This window comes from Zootoca vivipara, chromosome 5, assembly GCF_965207765.1.
Source record: "Zootoca vivipara chromosome 5, rZooViv2.hap1.1, whole genome shotgun sequence".
NCBI classification, from domain to species: Eukaryota; Metazoa; Chordata; class Lepidosauria; order Squamata; family Lacertidae; genus Zootoca; species Zootoca vivipara.
In genome coordinates, this window is record NC_142588.1 from 61,229,507 (window position 1) to 61,257,316 (window position 27,810).

At 44.5% G+C, this 27,810-nt stretch overlaps 1 protein-coding gene across 3 annotated transcripts in view; it reads right to left on the reverse strand.

Moving 5' to 3' along the window:
• EPHB1 (EPH receptor B1) overlaps positions 1 to 14,892 on the reverse strand; it is a 348,341-nt gene extending 333,449 nt beyond the window's left edge. For all 3 annotated transcript variants that reach the window (XM_060274588.2, XM_088670750.1, XM_060274587.2), the window contains exon 1: positions 13,196 to 14,892. In XM_060274588.2, the coding sequence (XP_060130571.1) occupies positions 13,196 to 13,268 (73 nt within the window). In that variant the 5' untranslated portion in view covers positions 13,269 to 14,892. The remainder of the gene's footprint in view (positions 1 to 13,195) is intronic.
• Positions 14,893 to 27,810: the final 12,918 nt, after the last annotated feature.

Genomic DNA, 27,810 nt, shown 5'->3' on the forward strand with positions numbered 1-27,810 from the left:
ACTATATCCTTCCGATACATTCAGCCTATGGATTCATCTGCAACAATACCAGTATTGTCAGGATGCTGCCAGCGACTCCCAGATGGTTGCCCAGGGATGTATAAAGACAAGGAAAAGTTTCTTGCAGTCTTTTTTTATTTCATTCTTTACAGAGAGACGCTATAGAACCCAGCCTCTTGGATAATGGTGTTGTCCTGAGTGAATCTCCACCCCACCCCAGTCTCTCCCACTTCTTCATTCGTCATACTCATCATCTCCTCTACAGGTGCTGCTACGTGCCCTCTGTCTTTGAGCTCTTTGCTCTCCTACTTTTAAGGCTTGCTTGCTTCTAGGAGATGGAGGGTCCAGAATGCTTTCTAATGACAATGTGTCAGCCATTTGCTGCTCTGGCTCTCCCATGATTTCACAACTTTCCCCCTCAACTGCTTCTGAGCTGTGACCTCCCTCAAACCCTGTTGTAAATCTATACTGTCTTCCTCTTCCTCCTCCCTAGAAGGGCAAGGATGGGGAGGCAGTCTCCACCATTCCTCCTCTGCCCAGTCCCTGACACATATTCATCCACCAACCCAGACCTTTTGCACACTTCACACAAACACCCAGCTATCCTTCCCATATTGGGGCATTGACAACCAAACTATCCAAGTATCCTACCTATGCAGAGCTAAGTAGAGGTGGAACAGATGGACAGAGTAGATGAAAAGGCTACAAGGTCCACACAAACTGGATCTTATTACAATGCATATGCATTTATTACAAACAGCTTTTTCCCACTTTCTGGGATGTTGCTGCAGCTGTTGACTCATTATTACATTCCAGCCATTTTCACCCAACTGCACTATGTCCATCTTCTGTCAAAAGACACTTACCTGTCATGCAAACTTACAGCACTCCCCTCACATGTATCCAAGTGCAAAATTTCATTGTATGTACCAAAGAGCACTTAACACCCCAACTATCAGCTACCATTTGAGGCTTAAAAGTAACTCGGCATTTCAGTTAAAGCGTTCATCTTTTGGGCAGGGGAGAGAACATGAGGATCCAAAGGATGACCATATCACCTACAGCATTAAGTATGGTGGAATGATGATGCCCTCACTCAGGCAGTGCCAAGTAAAGGAGCCTGAATGGGGCATATCTGCACCAGAGCTGGCATTAGCCTGCCATGTCAGTCATGTATAGCAATACTAACTGCACTGTTTCAAGGATGGCTGCATCAAGGTCGTTCTTGCATCAAACTGAGTCTTGTTATCTGAATGTCGGAACAAAAACCCTTTCTCTATCTTTACAGCATTTCATAACACTATACAGTATGAATCATCAGGGTCATCTGTAGCCTAGAAAAGCACCTTGCCATTGTTCCTCTTCAATACCAGAGCACAGACTAGCACCATTACATTTGAGTGAATCTTTGTGCCATACACACACAAGTACCAGGTGAAATAACCTTGCCTCTTCTGTCTTCCTTTCCTCCCCACCCCTCCAAATGAAATGCAATCACAAGCTAAATTCCAGGGGTGCATAATAATAATTGGCATTCTCCCTCCCCCTACAAATACTCAAGGATGTTAGGCTGGAAATGGAAACAATATAAATAGCCCAGGCTTGGTGTACAATAGCAATTCAGATGCTTTCTTAGAGAGGGAATTGTTCAAGATCCCAGCTGTGCTGTTTGCTCAAGCACTGGATGTATCACCTAGAATTTGCAATATGAGATCCCCTTGGAATTACTTCAAACCCATTGCTGTGCTAAGCAGCTCCCTCTGTGTCTTGCTAACTTGGGGGTTGGCCATAAATGAGCTGCCCACCACTGGCTCCAAAGTGCAATAATACATATACCGGTATTAGCAAGTCAAACACAGAGGGGCTCGTGCTGAGAGTTGTGTGCGACAATGAAAGGAGACCCTCTGGCTGGTGCTTAGATGGCTTGGGGATTACATGCTGAGAAACATGTGCGAAATGAAAACATTCAAGTCCTACTGAAGTTTGCAAGAAGTGGGGGTGTTATCATTTCAGGAGGTATTCAGCATCTGGCAGAGTGGGCTTTTTTAAAATAGCTCTTTCCCCTTTGTTTCAGGCAGAGGGAAGGGAGACTATAATTAAACAGTGGCGGAAGCCATCTCAATTGCCTTACATCACACTAATGCTTTATGTTACAACCTGCTTTGATTCACTGAGGCCTGGTAACTCTTGGCTGGTTGGTTTTTTGGGGGGACGACAAAAAAGTAAACAAAACTGAGGAATGCTTAGTTGTAATGGAATAGGAATTTCCATTAAAAATAAAAGAAACATCCTTGCCACCTTTTTATGATCAAAGCACTGGGATGGAGAAGGTTAGGCAATTTTAAAGGTGTCTGGGGGAATGCCCATACTAACAAATAATAATATTATTAATAATATTGAGGTGTTCTGGTCAAATTCTGATTGTGAATTAATAAGGCTTTCATTGAATGTAATGATCTCTCAACCTAGTTAAAACACAATGGATAGAATTCAATGTCACACTATGACTATTACATATGTTCTGTCTGGGCAAGCATTTCAGCTATCTCCCGCCCCTGCAGAGCTTTTTTTTGGGGGGGGTTCTTGATGCCACCAGAGCCAATGGGGGGGGCCTCATTATGCAAGTAAAAGTCCTTGTGCGGGGCTTCCACTGATGCGGCTCCTCAGCTGATTCGTGCCCAGTATTTTTCCTACACAGGTTGCACTTCCATGTAGGGGGGGGGGGGGACAGGCAAACCTCTTCCTCCCTTTCAGTGTGCATTTTTAAGTAAATGAATAGAATCAGGCTTGTGGTTGACATTTAAAAAAGCTGATTAGAAATTTGGCAAAAACTATAGAGATGCATCCATTGTCCACAGAAGAAACTTCTTGGTACAGTTTTAAAGCCTTTTATTTCCCCCTAGTGGGATAATGATTGCTGCCTAATAGTAAACAATTCAAGTAGACATGATTTTAGTTCAACTCTATGATTGGCAAAAAGTGCCCATAAACAGAAAGTAGCAACAGAGTTCATGATAGGAATTTGTTTTGTATTTTTAAAATATCATTTCATCCCTCCTGAGTTTGTAAACATTAAAAGAAAAGCCTACTCTACTATTGCAAAGACCCATAAAACCAATAATTATTATATCCATTCTGCGGGGGGGGGGGCAGTGCTGTGGCCAAGAAAATGTGGGTTACAGTAGTCCTGCACTGAAACGCAGGTGTCATTATATCCATTTTTTAGCGGGGTGTGGCGCTGCGTAGTGCATTTGAATCCTGAAGTGTAGTCCAGTATTCTTTATCTTGGTGTCGAGTTATTTAGGAAAATGCAGGGGCAGTGAAGTTGAATATAACTTCACTGGAGTGCAATTAATTAAAAGCTGGAGGAAATGAAGGAAGCCTGGGGGGAAAAACTGGGGGCTCACATGTAGGTAGAAAACTTTCTGAGTTGCCAGGTCCATCCACAGATGAAGTCTACATATTGAGAAACAATGGAGGGATAGACCTTGAATATTAATTTCTCAAATGCTACATCTACTCAGGCCCACCTCCAGACCGTCACCAGATCTACTAGAAATGGTAGCTCTCTTCTCTACTGTTATGTATCTATGACTGTATGCATGGTGTATGTTTATTTTGAGTATTTACTCTTCCCCCTCTTGGAAAAATTCCTGCAGACACCCAAGATATGGCAAGCCAATATTAGCATGTGTTGGAAGCAAGTGGGACCAGCACTCACGAGATCAGTCAACATGCTGATAATTGCTTCTTGGTATAAAAATGGAAATGCAGTTTGGCCTTTTGTTGCCATTCTCAAGTGCTACACAAACAGGCACTCCTGTTTTATAAAAAGAAGTAGAATGGGGGGGGGGGAGAGGATACAAGAACAGTTTGGAGTGCTAGATGACATGCCTTCTAGTGGAAGATTCATCTACTGTTTTGCTATAGAAAATGATTTCATCTTGACTGTACTAAATAAATGAGCCTTGCTATCAATACTTTCTCCACGGTGTCACAGAGAGCACAACAAGAATCAATAATTTAATATAAAGCACTCTTAAAGAAGGAGGAGCCGATCGACATGTGATACAGAATCATTATATGGCTCTTATTGGACTGAACCATATTAGATTACAGGTGGGGAATTGGATGACTGAATGCTCCCCCATGGAGGAGGGGACAACCCAAACCCCTCTTCCTGAACATAGTAAACTAGCCAAGGACAGAAAAGACTGCTGAAAAATCCCTTTCTCTGATATGCTAGTTTTTCTGTGTACTTGCTAGGTTTTCTGAGTGGAAGGTAGTATTCAAATGTATAATCCCTCAGTTGATGCTGGAATTTAAATAATGGCAGACCCACCACTATAGTGGCACTGTAAAGCTGAAGCAAAAAAGATAGCTCACACTTTGGTTATTCACTCTTGCCTGTGTGGATAACCACACAAAATCGAAATTAGTGTGCGCACACACAAAAATGTGTAAAGCAGAGGATTTTCTAAAACAGAGCCCTAAATCCTTCACTGAGTAAAATGCCGTAACTGAGTCTAGGAAGATTTAAAAGAATGAAATAGGTGTCATAAAAAGGTGTTTTCTTTATAGGACCTTGGAGGGAGGCACTCAATTTGGCTTCAAATCAAATCAGATGGAATAAATTGCTATACCATACCTCAGACATACTTCATCCAAAATCTCCCTTTCAATTGGAAATCTCTCCCAGGATATTGCTTTATTATCAAAGTAATTTCCTCGATAGACTAAAAATAATAAGGTTCCTCTTTGTCAAGTTTCAGAAGGTTATGATTAAAGTTGTCAAGAGCCTAACAGGGACTCGACAGTGTAGGGAGGCACAAAGAAGGTTCTGGAAATTATTTGAAGCCCCTCCCTTTCCCACATAACTCTGGATCATAAACAAATGAACTGTGGCACGTGCCGTAAAGAAAAAGCCATAAAACATTGAGTTGCGATCAGAAGAACTGTGACTTGAGTACTGTGTTAAAAACAATCCCTTGATAAAAAAAGATACAGAGCAAGAAAGCCAGTTACAAATTGTAACCCTAAACCAGGGGATTTGGCCTAAACTCATTTCAGGTCAACTCATGAGCTTGATCAAAAGTTGCTTAACTGGTTTATAGGCAACTGCTCAACTGCAGTAGCTTTTTTCTAGAGCCTCTGCATTTTTATGCAGGTGTCCTGGGCTGAATCCTGCCCATGCCTTGTGGGCATTCCTCCACACCCCCACACCCACACCCCACTTGCCTGCCAAACCAGGTGCTTACCAAACCACATGTTCGCCCCTCATGTTTACCTGCTGTCAGGGGCTGAGCTATCCTAATTAGTCCTGCAATGCTCTGGGAGTAATTCTGCATCATACCTCAAGTCAATTGCCAAGAGGTGAGTCAAATGACAGCACTAAATGGCTCTGATTAAGTTTCTGGAGGCAGCTACTGGCCCAGTATTTGTGAGTCTTTAGAAAAGCCATGGAGAACAAGAGGGCATAGGATTGCCTACAGGTGTCATTTCTGTCTCAGAATATCAGTTTCATCTGTTTGAAATTTAGGAGAGTCCTTTGCTGGCACAGAAGAACACAGAAAGCTAGTGCACCTCTGAAGAAGATATACCTTTGAACCGCATTGGGCGTTCATCCCTCTACTTAATAAATTCTCCCACTGTCACCTGTTCGATGTGCTTTCTTGCCCTCTTCCTGAACCCAAACCAAGGGCAAGGTGGGATACCCCAGGAACAACATCCAATGCGCTATCATCACATGCTTGCAAGGGATACACTTGCTAATTGTTCTAAAGGCTGAGCAAGAAAATATATGTGTACCATGAAGGGGGGGACATGAAAATGAAATGTGCTTCCTATTTTAATTGGGGGGGGGGACTGTGCAAAATTATAAGAAATATAACTGCAATCGTGTTCACAGGAACGCAGAACCCTCCGATAATCTTAAGTGCCTTTAACTCGACAAAAGCACCATTTGTGAGCCTAATTCTATCCGAAATCAATGGCAGCCAAGCGAGTCTGACGACTTCACTCATGCTCAGCTGCTCCCCTATTTCTCCTGGCTATAAAGGAACAGCCCAGATGTCACTGAAGATTCATCCATCTGCCCCCTCCGCCTCGATGAGTTCCAAAACCACTTGGCAGAAGGGTGAAGAGGCTTCTCTGCAAACATCATACAATATCTGAAAACCAAAGGCCCCTGCAAATCTGGGTGGTGAAGTGCAAAGCCCTTGCTCTGCTTGTGTAGCCTGATTCCAACTACTTTATAAGAGAACGAGACACCGAGGGCAACTGTGGTATCTCCTTTGTTGAAAGATTTCAAGAGGAAACTGGAAATGTCTCACAGGCTCTGCCTTATGTCTGAGAAACCTTAGAGGTTGGAGATGAACCACTAAGCCTCTTCCAATGTTATAGTTTGATGATAGTGGTCAGCAACTAGTGGCTCCTGGCCAACAAAACTTGGCCCTTTCATTCACTGCAATCCCAAAGAAGCACAGAAGGGGAAGCAAGATACATGGATGTGGAGTGGGGGGAAACCACATCTTGCCTTGCTCTTGCACAAGGAAAATGGAGAATGTAAGACACTTGAGACCATGCATGTAAACAATTCCTTTCTCTTCCTGTTGAGGAAAGAGCTACAAGTGAGCTGAGGTGACTAGTGTCTGCAGGTCACCCGAAAGGGTGGCACGTCTTCATCTGCCATGGGACTGAATCCAAGAAAAAGACCACAGAGAAAGGAGCTGGGTGAAGCTGGCTTTCCCATCCCATACCCCTCCTTCCAGAAGCTCACAGAAAATGCCTTCATCTGATCTAAGGGGATCCCCTCTTCCCTCCTCTGCCCTCATTCCTCAGCTCATGCCACACAGCAGATGGTCTGACCCTTTGGAGAGGGTTCCTTGGGCAAGGAGAGGATGGGAAAATCAGCTTCTGCCAACCACTTCCACCGGCATTTCTCTGAATGCAACCCAAAGAAGGGAAAACTCATTGCTTGCTGGTGTTCTCTGGTTTTAGCTCATGGCAGGGAGACCTGTGAATGAGAATGCAAGGATATAAGACCATCAGTTACAAAGGGCCTCAATTTTCCACAAATAAACTCAGTCATCCATCAACCAACTTTCCATCCTGCCTTGTGTTTGCTTTTAGACATGCTTTTGAAGTGGAATGGATACAGTTTCGAGAACTGAAGCCATTGTTTTTCCTTTACTAAATGATACATCCAATTAACATGTACTTAAATATACTCATTGGGTGACCCTATCAAATCAGTTAAAGGGACTGGGGTATAAAAAGTTATATGAATGCAGGCAAATGAAGAGGGAATAATTGCAACTGTGAGAGTACTGCGGTGTTGTTTGGGGGGGGGTTGGTGGTGACAGGGTTTTTTGCTGTTGGTATTTTGTATCTTTACTTTAGATTTTGTTGTGATTTACGTAGAAATTGTTCAGTTTGGTTTTGTATGTCTTAATGTTTTATTTATTCTTTTGTTATTGTTGTAGTTATGTATTTTTTCATGTTGGAAGCTGCCCTGAGCATGGTTTGAACTGTGGAAAGACGGAATACAAATAAAATTATGTATGTGTGTACATACATCCAGGTACAGGTACATACTCTCCATTTGAAAAGCCTCACACAATTTTGAGTTGGGCCTAGATCTCTTCAGATTTAGAGCTGACTCAAAATAGGATTCATCTTTTCCCCTGCCACAAGCCAGTCTCCTTTGCCACTAACTAGCCCTCCCCTTCCCAACAGCAAAAATACATTTTATCTCTGAGGAGGAGGTAACCAGCAATGGGGTGGGCTCACTAGACAGTAGAGGGTTTTGCCAACCTACAGATGCACCATCTATTGGGGAGGCGGGGGGGCAGGCCTCCTCAATATTCTGCAGCCAGACAGGCCCCGTCAGCCCTTCTGCAGCTGCAGTGGGGTCCAGCGGGTCCTCCCAAGGTTACAACGAGCCCCGCTGGGCCTTTCAGAGGGCGCAAACGTGCCCATCGGGCCTCCTCACACTGTGTGATGTCACACAGAACCTGGTGTGCCTGCCAACCTCTTAGTAATTGGAACAATGCCATTGGGCATGATTTGGGTTGCTGCCAGGGAAAGCTTTGTGTATTTTTTATAAACTGCATGTGTTGCTATTATAATGTATTTTATTTTATGCTTATGTTTTAAACACATTGGATGCAATTCATTTCTGGCTGCATCTGATGTGAATCCAACAACATCTGGATGGCTACAGGCTCCCAAAGCCTGGTCTAAAATACCTAATAAAAGCATTCCCATAAGTGTTCTTTCAATGAGCTTCATACATGAATGTTCATCATTTGATGACTTCAAGAAGGGTGGATTGCATGTGAGAATGGGCTATCACTGATCCAACACCACAGAGAGAACTTATTGGTCACTTTCAATGCAATGCTTTTTATTTAAAAAAATTATAAAGTTTTTATTTGTTAATTTTAATTGTTAATTTTTTCAGATTTTCTTTTTTAAATTATAATGTTTACAAGAATGAAAATATTACACAGTCAAATCAAATACTGTTAGTGTATCGTTATAGAAAAAAGAAGCTATATAGGCAATATGCAATTGGGGGGAAATGGAAATAAAAATGTCAAATAGGAATTTCCAGTTAAGTTTCCAGGATACAAAAAACAGGTCTGTGAGTTCAGAAACTATTCCTGTGTATCCTTTGGTAAATTTTATAAAAAGAGCCCCAGTTACTCTGCTGCAGTTCAAGTTTTCACAAGAGTATGGGACTCTTAAGTTGTATTGTATTTACTGGCTTCTGGTCTGTTCTTGTTTTTTATATAGCACAATTAAAAGTGTTTTAAACTATGAATTGGGAATCAGTGGACCACTCCCAAATGCTGTTGGACTCCAGCTCCCATCAACCCCAACAAGCATGGCCAATGATCAGAGATGATGGGCATCGCAGTCCTCTCTCAACAAGAGAGTTACAAGTTCCCCATCTCTGCCCTGAACAGTTGGAGGCCAGGATGGCTGGAAAAAGTATCTTCCCACATGAATCTGCCCACCCACTCTTCGTCCATGAAAGCAAATACTTTATATGAGAGGTGCAGCTGATGGGTGCATGGGGCAGGGCCTTTTGGGTTGTGGCACCCAGCCTGCAGTTGAGCTGCTATTATGAAGTCCCAGATTATCCTTTGAAACTTTAACAAGGAGGCACCCTGTCTGGAATACCATCCTCTAGCCACCACATAAAGTTAGCAACCATTAGAAATAAAAGCCCTCTTAGCATTAGGGCTCAGAACTATCAGTGTAGTGTCCACTGGCAGTGAACATCCTGGAACTAGGCCAATAGTGTTTATAATCCTGCTCCAAAATGCAGACACAACCAAGCACTCCCAACACATATGTAAACGAAACACTTTTCAACTCGAGTCCATTCACACATTCAGCTGCCATTCATCAAGTGTACAGAAGATGAGTGTCGAGAAATCAAGGCGCTTTATATGCATGTGTGGAATGGGCCGGTGGTTCTATCATCACTGCATTTTGACAAAATTTGACTTTTAAGCTACTCATACGTGATCCCCAAAGACTGCATGCTGAAGGAAAACTGGTTCATTTCACTTCAACACAGCACTGGCAATACCAAAATCTTTAACAATGAGAGCAGGAACAAAAAGCTAAAGGGGATTTGCTCATCCCTACTTGGGACCCAGGTGGCGCTGTGGTTAAACCACTGAGCCTAGGGCTTGCTGATCAGAAGGTCGGCGGTTCGAATCCCTGTGATGGGGTGAGCTCCCGTTGCTTGGTCCCAGCTCCTGCCAACCTAGCAGTTCGAAAGCACGTCAAAATGCAAGTAGATAAATAGGAACCGCTACAGCGGGAAGGTAAACGGTGTTTCCATGTGCTGCTCTGGTTTGCCAGAAGCGGCTTTGTCATGCTGGCCACATGACCTGGAAGCTATACGCCGGCTCCCTCGGCCAATAGAGCGAGATGAGCGCGCAAACCCAGAGTCGGTCACAACTGGGGTCCCTTTACCTTTAACTATGTCCCCATCCCATATGCAAAAGGAAATAGGAAAATGTTCACAATGCCTCTGGAGAATTCCCCAGTAATTTCAATAGTCTGAATGTATCAAGTCCTGAAATCACAGTCTGGCTTGAAAACTTAATATTTAGTGTCACGCTTCTCTCGCCCCGCTCCTGTGTTTTCTACAAACTTTAACAGACACTCTTCTGCCACAAGCTGTCTTGCCATAGTGCACATTAGCATTCACTCACCCATTGTCTACCATAGGATCTCCCCCCCACACACACACACACACACTCCTGACAATAGCATTCCAGCCAATACCATAATCCATGAACCAACCTAAATCCCAAGTATCGGTGCAGGTATTGTGAAACCATGCAGCACGGCCCCTGCCACTCCCAGCCATTGTCATTTTTTTGCTTTGCCGGGATTTAAGCCATTCCTCGCTGTGGTTACTAGGAATTAGCTAGGTAAGCAAAGCTGTTTGCCCTGGGGTTAGCTGAGCTGTGCACTCCTGAGATTTCCAGAACAAAAAAACAAAAAAGGTAAAGAGAGGAGGGGGTTAAAAGAAAATGAGCCACCACTCCTTCAGAATTTCGCACTGAAGCAGAGGTTGTTCACGCATGATGCAGGCAACACAAGGACCAGGCTGTGGCCAGCTTTACGTGTGGCAAAATAGCACAATGGAACAAGGGTGCTGGGGGTTGTTTTACCGCCAGAACAGCAACTTGATTTACAGGGTGCATTTGCAACTTTAAAGAGGCTGTCTTGAAATCTCTTGGAAATACCTGCTATTCGTGAATTCACTCTATGCCTTTTGAAAATGCAGCCAGAAGTGTGAATTTGGAAAAACAAAAAAACTAAAACAGCAATAACATACGGTAGCTAAATAATGGGGAGGAAAGTGATACAGAAACAGTGTTTCAAAGGATCATAGGGCAAAAGGCAAAGGATGGTTTCTATTATGAAATGTAACAGATCCTTTGTGCATCTCCTTTGTGGGTGTTGCTGCTGCTGCTGTTGTTTTTAAAATAAATAAATAAATCAAACCCTACCTACCCTACTCACAAAAACATTCTCCCACCTCTTGTAGAAGTCAAAGATGAAATAATACCAATGAAATTTCAGCCATGTAAATCAGGCTCTGTCTTTAAGGAGCTATGCCACATACTAGCCATGCCTTCTCACACACACCCCCTCGCCCTCTCTAGTCCACTAAATTCGAAACAGTAATAAAAAAGTGAGAGAAGTAGCACAAATTAAGCAGCTATTATCTCATCTCCTTCAGTAGACAGTTTTTATTCTCTCCCCAAATGTTGAATACGCATGTTGCAGTAAACCATCATTAGCGTTCTCGCTTTGCGTTTTTGGCAAGCAAAATCAATACAAATAGTTAAGCCTGGGCTGCTAAGCTAAACCTTAAGGGCTATGTCTCCTTATAATCGCCCCCATTCCTGCAGCTTCTAATTGTCAGCAGTAAAGAAGGGAGCAAGGTCCAGAGCCCCCACCCCAACACACACACACACACACACACACACACAGCAGTCAGCAGCATCCTCCCTTGAACGTAGCATTTTTAATAAAGAAAGAAAGAAAGAAAGAAAGAAAGAAAGAAAGAAAGAAAGAAAGAAAGAAAGAAAGAAAGAAAGGAGAAAACCCTGCAAAGACAACCAGCTGGGAGAAGATCAGTGCAAGAAGGAATTTGCCTTTTGAAAAGGCAAGGAAAAGATCGCCAGTGCTTTTCTTCCGGCTAATCTCATCCCTCAATTACATCATGGATAAGGCAGGGATTAAAAGGTGGATCCCTGCAGCCCTCAACAAAAAAAGAGGAGACTTGGGGGAGTTTTAAGAAAGGAAAACAGTCACGGTGTTATTTATAGAAGATGGTCCCCGTCGTAAGACTAACAGGCTTCCCGGCGTTTAAGAAAGCAAGGATTTTAGACCGCAAGGTTTCCAAAGTTGCACTGCCCTGTTGCATCCAGGGAGCAGCTAAAGCGGTTTCATGGTTCCATTTAATTGCACCAGCTGAACATCTTCTGAATGGTCACGTTTGTCATTCATCATCCTAGCGGGGATGACTGACAGCACTACACCCTCCTCCTCCTTCTCCTAGTACTGTCCTGTGTGGACCCCGAAGTGACTCTTCATACAGATACTCCCAACTAGATTGGGGCAGCTTGATGCAAAAGGTCACAAATTGCTCATCCCCAAAGGATGGAGACCAAAGGATGTCCTCCCCTCCCCAGGTTGGTGAAATCCCTGAGCCACTTCCCCCCCCCTTCTTTGTGGGAGTGGGAAAGTTTCTTTCGCGGGTGTCCCTTCGCTCTACAAAACCGAGGGTTTGCTCGTTCCTTGTGTGAATGAGAGTGTGACACAAACTCCCAGCCACGATCTATAGACAGCAGAGAGCAGATTCCAGGAGCCAAGATTTGGTTTATGGCTTGATTCATTCAAGGGGTGGGGGAATGAGAGCTGTGACAGCTTGTACACCACACACACACACACGCCCAGCCACGGTGGATAAGCGCGGGGTCTTCGGTTCACAAATGACCTCTTTGCTCCTGCGATCTTATAGCTCGGTTATATACTGCGATCTGCCGGGGCGGACTCCCGCGTAAGCGACGCCTCGAAGGAAGGGCGCGCGCGGAGCATCCGCGCTACTTCCGCGTCAAAAGCCATCGGCAAGGCATGCCCGCCCGGTTCTCCTCTGCAATCCCCCCGGCCACACACGCACACACAAACGACAAGCTCCGCGAATATCGGGTGGGGAAGCGCCCGTCGAGGAGGCGAGGCATAGGCGCAAGATGCGCACCTTCTCCCAAGAGCGAGCCGCTTGCGCACCTCCCGTTCGCGGGCGTAGCGAGGACCCTTCCTCGTCTCCGGCAGTCCAGACTGCCCCGCGGACCTGCCCTTGGGGGCTCCCCGCTTCCCGGGGCCGAGCCAGGCTGCTCGACTGCCAAGGGCTTCGCTCTGCGCGCCACGGAGGCAGGAGGGAAGGCCGGGGGCTGCGAAGCACCCCCCACTGCCCGCTAATTCCTCCGGAGTCCCCCTCGCCCGCCGCCCTGCCTTCCTCCCGGAGAAGGTGCCTGGGCGAGGCAGAGCCCCGCGGGCGCGTCCCGAGAAGCCGCCGCCGTCCCCAACGGACCCCAGGCAGCCAGCGCCAAAAGTTTTCTCGCCCGCCGCCGCCGAAGCCGGGGTACTTTACCTTCCACCGCTGCGATCGCAGATGCCAAGCAGAACAGCACGACAAAATCCAATGGCATGGGCGCGCCAAACATGATGCGGGAGCACCCGCGGAGAAATAGCTCCTCGTCGGGGGGCCGCGCTTAGTTCCCTTCCCGCTGCTCCACGGGCTCGCTTAAACCAGAGAGATCTAGACACGAAGATGCAGCGACCGATCTAGATCCGTTCACACACACGCACACAGAGAACTCCACTCCGGATTATAGCCCCGTCGCCCGCGTGGGTCCGTGTGTGCGTGCGTGCATGCGTGTCTGTGTGTGTGTGTGTGTGTGTGTGTGAAGGTATGTGCAAGTGTCTGGGTGCATGCGTGTGTGTGTGTGTGTGTGAGGTGTGCGTGAGAGAGCGAGGGAGTGTATATTTTAGTGTCACATTGCAAGCCGTAGTAAAGTGTACAGTGAGAACTGGATCAGCCACTGAGGCTGCAGGGAGGGGGGGGAGAAAGAGAGGCTTCCCCGCCTCCCCCCCCCCGCACCCGCGCGTACCATCCACACTCTTCCCACCCCCAGCAGCTCCTGTCCAATCAAGGAACCCAACCTGCAAAAATCCCCTGGCCAATCAGCGGCGAGCGCTGTCTTCCGCTGGTATTGTTAGTTTTAGAAAAACTTTTGCGAGGGGAGAGAGCGAGGGACAAGGGAGAGAGCGAGCGCGCCGAAGGAAGGGGAAGAGCGGCCCCTAGTGACTGATCGGGAGCACTGCGATCCTGCTTCCACTGATGCAGCATTAATTCGGGGCGCTGCACGCAACAGCGGCAGCCCCTGACTTTAAACTAATGAGAAGCTATTTAAATATATTCAGCTGCGTTCGGCTTTTGTTTACGGCGCGCTTCCTCGCGGCCTCCTGTGCCTTTTTGAAAGATTCTTCTTGTCCCTACGATCAACGGGAAATCGCAGGAATGTACTCCACCTAACAGAAACAGAACACATGAGCTTCCCGACATGATGAAGGCAGAACTTGCCTGCTACCTAATATCCAGACAATCGGAAGGGTTTGTCTAATCCTAGTCTCCAGAGCCAGAGATTTCCTGAACCTGCTGCTGCTGTCGCTGATGAGGCTTGGCCCGGGACCATCTTAATCCCACTAATAACCCTTGGGATCCAAAGTCTCTTCTCTTCTTTCTCTCTCTCTCTCTCTTTTTAATGATTTTAATTACATTTGGACTACTGGACACAAGGCACTTTGCATTTGAGGATCACAAGATGATATCTCTGGCTTTTAACAAGCTATACAGTTTATAGGATAGCTGTCATTTGTTGATTTCATTTTTTTTTAAAAAAAAAGTTCTATAGAAATTATTGTTGATTGATTGATTGGCTGGTTGATTTGTTGAATTTATATACCACCCTTCATCCAAGGACCACAGGACAATTTACAGTACAAATAGAAATAGATCCTTTTACGCTACACAATATTTTAAAAAATATGTGTATTCATTCAGTGGGGAAAGGACATGAAGGACATAAATCACGCGGACCGGAGAAGAGCCCTACTGTATCAACTAGTCCAGCATCCTGTCTTCACAATGTGGGATGCCCACAAGCAGAAACTGTATGCCAGCACCCCTCCCGTGGTTTCCATCAAATGATAGCCAGAAGGATACTATCTGATTGCGTTTCTTAAAAAATATATTTTAAAGCCTGGGGAAATATAAATGTTTTTGCTTGTTGCAGGAAAGGGTAACTGTGTTTTTTGGGAGAGAACATCACAAACAGGGTGCAACCACTGAGAAGGCTCAATGCATTATTATTATTATTATTATTATTATTATTATTATTATTACTACTACTACTACTACTATATCATTTATACCCCACCTGGCTAGGTTGCCCCCAATACAGCCACAAAATCAGTTTGATTGTTTTATATTCAAAATGTTGTTACCCATTTTTCTCCCAACATTTGATTTCCAGACCTTCTGGAGTCAATCATCATAACTAAAGTGGCTGAAGCTCTGGGGATGACTCGTTGCTGAGCAAAAAGGCATGCTCAGGTGTTTGGACACAAGCAAGGGCAGAGGCACACCAGCAAGCCATGCCTCAGCATCACCAGACACACAGGCTGCTCTCTGGGGCTTTGCGCTAGGAACGTGAAAGTATGCAGAGGGTTCTTAAGTATGTCTGGTTGGATACAGCTAGAAACTTAAGCAGATTTCTAAGTGTGTTTAACCAAGCACAGTTAGAAACACTCAGCAGACTTAATGCCATAGGTGCTGGCTCCCTGAGGCCCTGGGTGCCCGAGCAACCATAAAAATTCCCCAAGAAGGGGGTGGGCACCCACAAAATTTGATGCCAGGGACATGCACATTACATGGCATCCACCTCCCCGGGCACCCATGGTCGCAGGGCCAAGCTGGCACTCTTGCTTAGTGCAAAGGGCTAAAAGCACGACACATGCCCCTTCCCCCAACCAGAGTTTGCAACCTTGCTTAACTCACTTTCTGCTTGCCTGGGTCAGCAAAAATCCTGCCATGCTAGGGATGGAAGGGGAATCTGCTCTACTCAGATTCCAAAGCAGACTGAGTAGCTAGAGCACAGAGTTTCTGTTTTGTTGTTGTGGCACCTAGCTTGTGGAATATTCTCCCACCTGAGTTTTCACCACCTCCTGAAAATTTATTTGTTCACTCGGGCCTCTGCAGATCACTGGTACTAATGCCATTGAGAATTAATACTGCTTTTATTTATTGGATGTGAATGAATTGTTTTTGTTGTTATGTTTTGGAATATTTAATTTAAAGACTGCCACTTTTTTCAGGTGCGATTCAATAACATGCCAACAAACTTAAGTTTGAACGTTTAAAGATGATTGGGAGGTCTTGCGCAATGAACTGGCTTTCCCAAAAGATCAGATTTTTGCAGTAAGGAAAATGCACCAGGAAATGTGGTGTAACACTCACTCTGGTGCATTATTATTAACCCCCCTGCAAGCAAATCAAAATGAATGCTTGTTAAATAGTCAATGTCCATCTAATCTCCCTAGAAACAAATCATGTTTAATGCTCAATAAACAGGTCATCTGGAAGTGCCGTGCCCCCCCCCCCCGCGCCTCCGCCAAGGATCTTGGTTTGTTTCTCCCACCACACCAAGATTTTATTTGCTGATGTGCTTTTCGGGTGGGTTCTGGCACAGGTTGTGCTTGAAGGGTTTTGTTGCATTTTGATCACTTCAAATCAGAGCTGCCCTGCATTCCAATGGTAGAAGTGAAATGTTCAGAAATCACTTACTCTCATCGACGCCACCACCGCCATTAATACAAAAAAAGTAATTCAATCCCAGACACAAACAGCCTGGCTCTAGGAGTGAGCAAACATGGAGGAGCTATCTGAGTGGTGTGTCCCCCCCCCCGCTACTTCTCTCTCTTTTCAGAGGACAGCCTGACTGGAGATGGGAGATTGGGAGTGACAGATCACAGGCTGAGCCAAGCCTCCTTGTTAATATGTGTGTTGTGTACCTTGATTTCCATGCCCCTCCTAAGAGAAGAAGGGAAAGGATGCCACTAAATCAGCTACTGCTGTACAGGGTGGTGATATTTTATGTCTTTACATGTGTTTTATGGTGATAGAGAGACATTAGATGCTTTCTGTTCAATCAAAATGCATAAATAAAATGGAGCAAACAGCAAGAGCCTGACTCCCATCCTCTCCAAGCTCAGTTCACCTCTCCAAGGCTTCTAAATGATGTGCCCTCACAATGTAGAGTCACCTCATTGGATTTTAGCTTCATGCAAATGGAATCTATTTCCCCCCCCCCCCGGCGCGCCTCCACTCTATCTCAGGAAGAGTGTGTATGTGTGTGTGTATCTGCATGCATGCATCTCCATGTTTGCAGCATAAGTAAGCAGGCCTACAACTTTAAATGTCTTCCAGATTCTGCTTGCTTTCCATTTCTACACTCCAGCCCCTGCAGCTCTCACTTGCCCTCCCTTCTCCACCTCACCTTAGCATTATTCCAGGATGTCTCATTTTGACCTTAGGCCCCTCCAGATAACCTTCCATCCAAACTTGCTTGCACATAGCTTACACATTAAACTAGGTTTAACGATGTCCTGTCTTGTCTGAGCATTCATTCTGATTTGTTTGCTGGAAGGTTATAAGAATGTGCATTCATCCTGATTTGCTCATGGGGTATTTATATGTTTTCCCCTTAATCATTTGTACATCCTACACTTTTCCATGCATTTCCCAGTCACACTGCACAAAGTAAAAGTAAAGGTAAAGGGACCCCTGACTATTAGATCCAGTCGTGACTGACTCTGGGGTTGCGCGCTCATCTCGCGTTATTGGCCAAGGGAGCCGGTGTACAGCTTCCAGGTCATGTGGCCAGCATGACAAAGCCGCTTCTGGCGAACCAGAGCAGCGCACGGAAACGCCGTTTACCTACCTGCTTGGAGCGGTCCCTATTTATCTACTTGCACTTTGACATGCTTTCGAACTGCTAGGTTGGCAGGAGCTGGGACCGAGCAATGGGAGCTCACCCCATCGCAGGGATTCGAACTGCCGATGGGCCGTTTGAATATCTTACAATATCTTAAAATGCATTTGTTGCACCAGGATAACAGAACACTTTATTTGTGCACACCTAGATTTCTAGTATGCATTTGAATTCTTACTGCAAAATATTGACTCTCCGGGGGGGGGGGGGGACTGGTCCTGCAGACCTAGATGTTCCTAACTGCCTGGTGCTATTGTCAGGTGCCTTGGGTTGTACTGCCAGTTAGTGCCGGATTTATGTATAAGCTAAACAAGCTATAGCTTAGGGCCCCACTCTCTTGGGGCCCAAAAAAAATAAAGAAAAAAAACCCTAGATGTACATTTCCAAAATATAAGATAAAAAACAAATAAAATAAAACCTGCATACAGCAACAGTTAGCGCTTAATAATTATTTCACTATTATTATACTTCTCAATTGTATTTCACTAATAATATACCTCTTATTAATTGTATTTCGGTTCAACAATTACTTTGATAAAATACATATTTTGTTATGTCCAAATGGCTTTTGATACCTATTAGGTCCATATACCACATAACATTTATTCAACACAAAGAACAGCAACAATTTGTTGTTGACAAAGGACAGCTGGACATATAAAGGGCATCATTACCTTCAGTAGCTTACGGCCTCATCAAACCAAAATCCAGCCCCACTGCCAGTGCTTTTTTTTCTGGGGTGAAACAGGGGTACACATATCCCTAAATATTTTGTGAATCTAACGGGAGAAGAAACTAAAAATGTGTGGGTTATTTTTTTAGTTTCTTCTCTAGCACAGTGAATCGTCAGTTCCATTGAATAGCATAGTGAATCGTCAATTCCGTTGCTACTCCCGATGGCGGCCTCATTTCCAGTCACAGTGTTTCCTGAGTCTCAGACGGATGCAAGCATTTCATGTGTGAAGTAGGAGTTGGAATCTAGCACGGTGATTGGTCAGTTTCGTTGTTACCACCTCCGATAGCGGCTCAATTTCCTTTCCCAGGGTAATGCATGTTCTTTATACTTTTGTCCATTTACTGTATTTATTTTTCCTGATTGGAACTATAAAATGGTGCTTTTCTTGAGTCAAAATGAGAGTACCCCTAAACAATTTTTAAAAGGAAAAAAAGAGAGAGCACTGTGTACTGGTATTAGCAAGCATGGCAAAGTGCAGCAGGTCAATGGCTGGAAGGCAGCTACAAACTCCTGCTGAGAATGCATGTGCAGCTAAGATTGGCTTGGGCCATTGTGGGCAGGGCTGGTAGGTGGTGCTTTGAAATGCTTTCTATAGTGGTGAGCTACCATACCAATTCTCATTGCAAAGTCAAATGATTTTCTCCAGGAAGCTACATAACAGGGGATAGTGGGTGGATGCTACAGCGATGTGGAGAGCATCAAATAGCTCAACAGCTGGAGATGATCAGGACAGGGAGCCATTTAATGAGGTTCCCACCAAACATCTTGTCCTGTAGATCGGATGGAGAACCTTTGGCCCTACAAACGTTGCTGAACCACAACTCGCACCCAGCTCTAAATCCTGTATATATGTGCATAAGCCCCGAGGATAGAAGAAAAAGTCCTTTGGAAAAGGAGAGAATAGTCAGCTATTGTCCATGCCACAGTTGGCAAACAACCTGTCATTTCTGGTCCCAGGTGTATCTTTTTATAACAGAGAACTCTTAAGTGCAAACTTGCAATTAAGATAATTGTGGCACATTTGCCAAGGCTGGGACATTAAACAACAACAAAGAGGACAACGTGAGTATTGCAAGAGGTCGGCTGCAATCCAACTGAGATTCATATTTCCAAACAAAGCAACGCTACAGGTTAGTTCTCAAGAAAGTAATATGACTCATAAAGTTGTTGTTTTTACAGTAACTTTAGAAATACAATCTGTTCGTGCAAATGGAAAACAGTGTGATCCTATCTATGAGTTACATGCCTGCTGGGCAGGTTAGAATTGCAATTAAATCCTCACAGGCTGACAGAACACAATGTTATTTATACTGACAAAGTGATGCTCCTAAGCCCTGTCCTGTGGGAACCTCTGATAAGAAAGGCATTTGTGCGCCAGAAGGTGTGCATCCCACATAAGTGGGGATTCCCCAGTATGAATATAAGAACCTTGAACCTGGCCTAGTAGCATAAGGAGAGCCAGTGCAGGTGTCACTGGCTGCCAGTCATCTGACCCCGTTGGTGGTGTAGCCACTGTATTCACCATCAGCTGGAGTTTCTAGACCAGGCCCAGCATATTGTTACTACAAGGCACTATGGGAAATTAAAATGGAGACTCACAGACCCAACTACCTAATGTGGAGTGCTGATGGGCCTTATTGTAGCACTGTGGACATGGTAGCTGCTCTGGAGTGCCAGGTGCTGATGCTGGGCCTAAGCTGACCATAAATAGGGACATTTGAGGTATTTTATAAAGCGATGCACTAACAGTTTCTGCCAATGGCCTCTGCATGAAAATGGTGCAAAGAAAGCAGTTTGGTTTTTATTACATTTTGGAGTTAGTTCACCTGCCACAGGCATCCAAGATCTTTAGTGATACAAAACCTTGTCTGGAAGAAGTTTCTCTAAGGCTGTTGACCAACTAGATGCTGATGAAGAGGCCTATCCCTGAAAAACACATAGACAATCCCATTGGCAGATGTATTTACTAAAGGTTAAGCACTCACCAGGCAGCTGGATGCTATCGTTCCACCATAGGCTTTGTGTTTACAAGCTGCGTGACATGCAGAAACTCAGAAGGTATTTTTTTCCCATCGCATTGCCACTGTGCTGAGTCAAGCTGCACCTGCTGCTGTTGAAGGCAGAGAATTTGTGACAGGAAAACAGGTGTCAGTCTGATTCCAAATATGTACAAAAGGGTGCATGAAAATGAAGGCCTGCTGAAAGCACACTGGTTGGGAGACAACCTATTGCATGAGGCACGTTGCTGAAGGAAATGTGTCTCCATCAGCCTCTTGCATCCTGTCATTCTGGGGGGTTCATTCGTAATCTGGGGTTCCTCCTGGACCCTTCCTTTGTGGCCTTCCAAATGTTGTTGGACTCAAACTCCCATCAGCCACAGCCAGGATATCAAGGGTAATGGGAGCTGTAGTTCAGCAATATCTGGAGGGCCAAAGCGTCCCTACCCCCAATGTTGCTATTTCATAATAATAATAATAATAATAATAATAATAATAATAATAATAATAATAATTTTATTATTTGTACCCTGCCCATCTGACTGGGTTGCCCCAGCCACTCTAGGTGGCTTCTAGCACATATAAAAACATAATGAAACATTAAACATTAAAAACATTTAAAAAAATAGGGACATCCTGTTCAATAATAATCTTAATAATAAACTTCTATTATTATTATTCATTCATTCCCCACCCATCTGACTGGGTTGTCCCATATGTTGCTTCCAACATTTTTAAAAACATAAAAAATAAACATAAAAAACTTCTGTATTCAGATGTCTTCTAAAGGTTTGTTCTTTTTATTTCCCAAGCAAAACAAGTACATGCATGCATGCATTCAGCAGTGGAGCATGTTTTCATGGCACCCAGCGTACCTGGGGTACACACACTGGAGCATGGGGCACAGTGGGCAAATGGAGCCCGCCATGCTCTTCCCGATGCAGATACCGCTGGAGCGACACCAGTCCCAGTGTGAGCAGTGCACACACATACACACACAAACACACACACAAAATGCTCCTGGAGCAATTGTCCTGGCACCCCACCCCCATGCTACACCCCTCCATGCATACACTGCCAGTCAGACCAAGGTTGCTGAGATTGTTCAGAACTTGAACATTACAAAGGGAGGGAAATCTCAGTTCCACTTGCAACTGCCCCTGCTCCCTCTAAACTTTCAGCTTGAGCTGAGCTTGGCTCCCACCTAGTCTTCCTGCACCTCTGCATATATGTAGGTCTTTCCAAAGAAGATCCTTGTGCCATGCATGACATCGACACAGGATATAAAAGCCGTGTCACGGTGGCTGAATATTCACAATGATGTCACAAAGTCCTGCCACTTGGCAACCAGATTCAGAGATGAACAGGACAACTCGGGGAGACTAGCCATTGTCTAAACTATTTGACCCTCAGTGCTTCTGCCCAGGGTATATCATAGTAACTCTAGTGATTGACTTAAAGTGCTGAAAAATGTTTGTCTGGTTGCCCAGTTCAAGTCATGTCTTTTTAGACACACAGGTCTGATTGAGCCAGTTCAGTGGAACCTGGTCTCTTTGCAAAAGTAGTTCACTGTTTTATATTCACTTGTCGTTTCTATATATCTTAAAGAGATTTAAACATGAAACAAGAGGAGAACCCTCAGCATATTTCTTTACCTGAAGCAACTGTCATACATGTTAGGTCTCCCTTCCCCCATACAGAGGGCTTCCTAGCAAGCCATTACTGTTGTCTACAACTGCCAGAACATTTGACATCAGTTTATTTTGCCCTCGTGTGCCCAGAAGGGGAAGCGATTCCAAGCAACACATTCCAGGGTAAACCATGTGGCCACAGAGCAAAGACCATCTGTTTGGCATCAAAAGATTTCATTTGTCTTGCAGAAGGGCACTAACAGTTTTGTGCCCATTTAACAAAGAGGCAGGCACAGGATCAAAGTGGCTGGCCCAATGCGGAACCCAGAGTTGCATCTGAATCCCACACTTCTTTCCCTTGTCATACATGTGGCTCAAAATCTGAAGCCATCTTGCCTCCCATGAAGGCTTGTCCTCAGAAAGCTCTGCTGAACTCATTTCTGAACATTGGCCCAGGAAGAGCTGGGATATTTGCTTATGAAGACTGGCAGGCAGGAAGGACACCTGGTTGTTGTTGCTTTTTTCACATATATCTTTATTGTTTTAAAATAAATATATTTATAGAATGGAGAAGGGGGAAAACAAACTACAAATGAACAAATATACAAACAAACAATAAAAGGAACAAACAAATAACAATATCAGAATCAGCAAAATTAATATAACATATATCATTTATACACCCAACAATGCAAATAATTTTAAAACTTGTAAAGAAAAAAGTTCAAAATGACTTCCAATTAGTCTCACTATACTTTATCTATTGATTACCTTATACCGCACAGTTACATATTTGGAAGCACACCTGGTTATTTCATTCTTTGATTGCACTTGTGCTACGGCGGCTGGGGAAAGAGAGAGAAATCCTTCCTCTGCGCCATCAGGAGAAATAATAATAATTTTGAAAATTCGTTAAATTACATGTTTGAACATCTCTGTCTTTATGTGATTTTGGAAAGTGCGAGTGAGCCAGCCCTGAAGATTAGCACACAGAGAGGAGGTGGGGGGAAAGGATACTAACAGGCCCACTATTTCTCTCAGAATTGCATTTGCAAAATGAGCTATTTGCTACCCAGTGCAATGCTGCAGCTGTCCTTGGATAAATTTGTTGCTGCATACTGATGTTACTTAAATCAGTACGACCATATGCTGAATATGGGTGGTCTAAGATCACATTACTGCCCCACAAGGATCTCTGCTTCAATCCTCTAAAACAGTGTTGCCCAAACTTGGATCTCCAGCTGGTTTTGGACTACAATTCCCATCATCCCTGACCACTGGTCCTGCTAGTTAGGGATGGTGGGAGCTGTAGTCCAAAAACAGCTGGAGACCCAAATTTGGGGAACCCTACTCTAAAGCGAAGCCCTTGTGGGACTTTATAGCAACCATAAGCTACACTGAGTCCACAGCCTCTGGCAGTGGAGAAACAGTCATGACTGGCATCCACTGGTGGCCTCATCCTCTGTGAATTGATCCAATTCAAACTCACCAGAGTTGGTGGTCATCTTCTGGGAACAAATCCCATAGTTCAACTATATGCTGTGTGATGAAGTATTTCCCTTCATCTGTCAAATAATCTTTCCACCTTCAGTTTTATTGGAGGACTCCTGATTCAGATATTATGGGAGCAGGAAGTGCAGTCATCACTTTCCCCAGAATGTGTAATTTTATACATGTCTCTCTTGGTATGGGTCTCTTCCACTCCTGAAAACGATACTCAGGTAGACATTTAAGACGTAACAACAGGATTTGCTGAGGATTTTAGGCAGGATTTAGGATGATCCAAAGTAGAGTTCAGTATATTTCACAAAGCCAAGGCTTACATTGAAGAGAGCTTAAGTTGTCGACGTTTAGAAATAAAATAAATAACAGCATCTGTTCTATAACTTGCACTAGCTGTTACTGTTCTCTTCCATTGGGAATGGTTTGACTTTTTTAAATAATTGTAATGGTTTTCATAAATGTATGTTATATTGTTCTAGCCCACCATGGGACCATTTCTTTTTTAAAAAAATGTTAAGAAAGATAAGAAACCTTAAAGATAAGTAAATAAATGATAAATGGTTGGAAGGAGCATGGAAAGGTTTAAATCAGAGGGAAAGCCTAACTTCTGAACAGCTGTGGTGTGCAAGAAATGAAGATGGCAGCGAGGAGATTCTGGGATGGTCATTAAAACATTTGAAGATGCATGTGTAATCACAGCCCGAGAGAGATGTCCTTAACCCACTCAGGCAATTTGGACTTATCATAGCAATATCCCTGCCTGGAGACCATGTGGGTTCCATGTGGCATTAGCTATTCATAGTAGCAGAACAATGGAGTTCAGATAAGGTAGCAAGACAGAGACATCCCTCCCTATAGGAGGTTATCTGCCCGCAACCAGCAAATGAACCCACAATCCTTAAGGCTTGATGGACCATCATCTGGTGAAGAAGAAAGGAATTCAGCAGACATTTCATCTGTAAGAACAGAGGGCTTTGATCAGGGAAAAGACCTTCACAAACAAACGGCAGTTGTAGCTGGCACAATTTGGCCTGCCAGGAACAGGTCAGGGAGAACAAAGAGATACTTTCAAGCGATACAGAGCAGAAATCATGGCTCCCCTTTGGTCAAGGGAGATTCGAGATTAAAACACAGATTATCCTATTTCTTAATATAGCATATTTCCTTGCTTAATGCCACAACTTGTTTCAGCCTGACAGCTTATCTCTTGGCTGGCATATGCTTCAAAGGAAAGGCTTTTAGGTACAGTCAAAAGATGGCTTCACCATAGCTAAACAGCGGCACAGGGATGGATAACTGCATAAGCATAAGATCCATTTAGTCACAGTGGGCATTTTATAATAAATCTGACATGCCTGATCCACAAGCTGTGTGTCATTTTGCAACAGACTGTAAGAGACATAGATTTCCTAATGTGGACCTATATTGCGTACAATCAAAAGACTCCCTTTAGGTACTGTACGTGCAAGCGTTTGTGTGCACGCACCATTTCTCCATTTCGTTCTGACAATTGCTCCCAGCATTCCATTGGAGCAGTGCTATTCTTCTAGAAAAAGAGGTGCCAGAACTCAACATGAATGCCTCCTTTGTTCCCACCTAAGAGGTTCAGGAACTCAGTTCCAGCAAGTTCCGGCTGGGAAAAAAAGCACTGCATTGGAAGGTGTTTTTGATGCTGCCTTGAGTTTCTGGGAAAACTCAGCAAGTACTAAGAGAATACACAGACAGAAGAAAAAGACAAGTAAACCTCCTTTTGTCCATGAAACTCCACTGGTGTCAAAGTGGAGCCATCTAGAAGTTGCAAAACAGGAATTGCACCAGGAGGTCAGAGCTGGAGCAGGAGAGAAGCTAGGAAGTTGAGGCCAAGGACCAGAGCCAGAGCTGAGGGGCAAATTGAAACACACCAGAACCAGGAATATTATTATTGTCCAAGCACAGCCTAAAGAAGAAGCCCTTCCTCACTCTCTGTGCCTCAAAGGGTCCAAAAGTCAGCCTGGGTAAGCAAGGGCAATCCAAAGCCTAAGAACACAGAGAGATGCTGTAAAATCAGTGGAGTGTTCCTGGCTTTGGTTCTATTGACTACTAATGGTTGTCCTTTGGGGTTTGGTCTCTTTGCTGCTACAGTTGATTCTGGAGTGCTGTAGCCAAGTCGTCCTGATTCAAGGCTAAGTCCCCAAGATTCAGTCTTGGCAATGTTAATAAAAATGTACCAGGGGCAAAAGAGTTTTCAGCTGGAAACTGTGGGCTCCATGCATGTTTTCCTCATCAAGAAGAGGAAGAGAGGATGGTGGAATGTCATGTTTGTCCTGTCAGGGTTTTATCATATTGGAGGGTGCATATATGCGATGCCCCTATCCTTTTTAAAGGGCTGAGCTGCCTGTCAGAATCAAAGCCTTGTTCTGATTAAAGAGTTGCTGGGTTATCACAAATTTTCACTTAATAAATCTTTTTGAGAGACGCCAAACTTTATAGCAAAAGTCGACAGCAATTATTTTCACAGGTTTTCCTTTCTGCAGTAGAAGAAAATGGTTCTTTTGTGATTACAGGACTGCAGATATGGCCCATGAGTGACTCACCTATTTTGCGAGAAATATTGTTTGTTCTTACAAATCACGATGATAGCCCCCTACCTGGCTGCAGTAAAGCAACTGAGATAATAAAAACAATCATTTGCACTATACAGTCCTTGTCATCTAAGGGCTACCAAGTGTGGCGGCAAGAAATAATAATATACTGTTCCCAGTCATACAATTTTCATAGAAGTTTGCAGGGACCTAAACATTGAAATATATACTGTACTGTATGTTTACAAATATTTAACCAGATATGGTTTGATATGGAGTGTAGACAAGCAAGCAAGGAAACGTCTGAGATCAACCTATCGAAATTACAGAAACACTGGAGCACCAGATATACTAAAGAAGCATTCTCTTGGTCGTGTTCTCTCTAAAGCCCTCCTTTAGCACATGAAAATTTATATTTTTAATAAATATTGACTGACTGATTGATTGATTGATTTTACATACCGCCCTATACGGCCTCGGCCCAGTATATCTGAAGGAGCGTCTCCACCCCCATTATTCTGCCCAGACACTGAGATCCAGCGCCGAGGGCCTTCTGGCGGTTCCCTCGTTGCGAGAAGCAAAGCTACAGGGAACCAGGCAGAGGGCCTTCTCGGTAGTGGCGCCCACCCTGTGGAATGCCCTCCCATCAGATGTCAAAGAGATAAACAACTACCGGTACCTGACATTTAGAAAACATCTGAAGGCAGCCCTGTTTAGTGAAGTTTTTAATGTGTGACATTTCAATGTATTTTAATCTTTGTTGGAAGCTGCCCTGGGGAAACCCAGCCGGATGGGCGGGGTATGTACAGTAATAATAATAATAATAATAAATAAATAAATAATAACTATACCCAGAGGTCTCAGGGCAGTTCACAGAAAAGATCACAATATATAAAATCAAAATAAGAACAATAACCCAATAACCCACACAGACACCCAAAAAAGAGCCGTGTTTTAAAGGATGTCAAACAGATCAAACAAAGGCCTGGTTAAAAAGGCACGTTTTTGCCTGGCGCCTAAGGTGTATAATGAAGGCGTTTTAAATACTCTTCAAAAACTCCAGAATACTGATTTTATTGGGAATCAGCATATGTCTTATGCAGAGACAATCAGAGGCGCAAAGGTAGGGGGGAGTTCCAAAGTCCTTTCCCGCATTCCCCCTTTCAACCTCCGATGTCACTGTTTGTTTGTTTGTTTGGTTGGTTTTTATTATTATTATTAAAGATTTTCTTGGTTGAAAGGATAAGATCGGGGGGGGGGTGGACTTTGCCAGTGGCAGAGAAAGCTGCTTTGTCACCCGGGGCAGCACATGCTTGCTACATAGAGGGGGATCGCCCCCCCGACTTCAAAATGGAGCCTAAATGGAGCCTCCAGCCTCCTGGTAGAAAGCCCGCTGGTGAAGCGGGTGTGCCGCGCCAAGCGAGGCTTTCTACTGGGAGGCTGGAGGCTCCGTTTTGAAATCATGGGGGGGGTGACCCCCTTCTACGTAGCACGCATGCGCAGCAGGATAAAGGGGGATCGCCGCCCCCCCCCCCCGCCCCCGACTTCAAAACGGAGCCTCCTGGTAGCAAGCCTCGCTCGGTGCGGCAGGTGGGTGCCACCCTGGAAATGGAGGGGGGTGACAGTCAGTGCCCCCCAACTCCCGAGCCTCCAGCCTCTCGGTAAAAAGCCAGCCCGGTACACCGCACCAAACGGGCTTTTTACTGGGAGGCTGGAGGGGCTTGG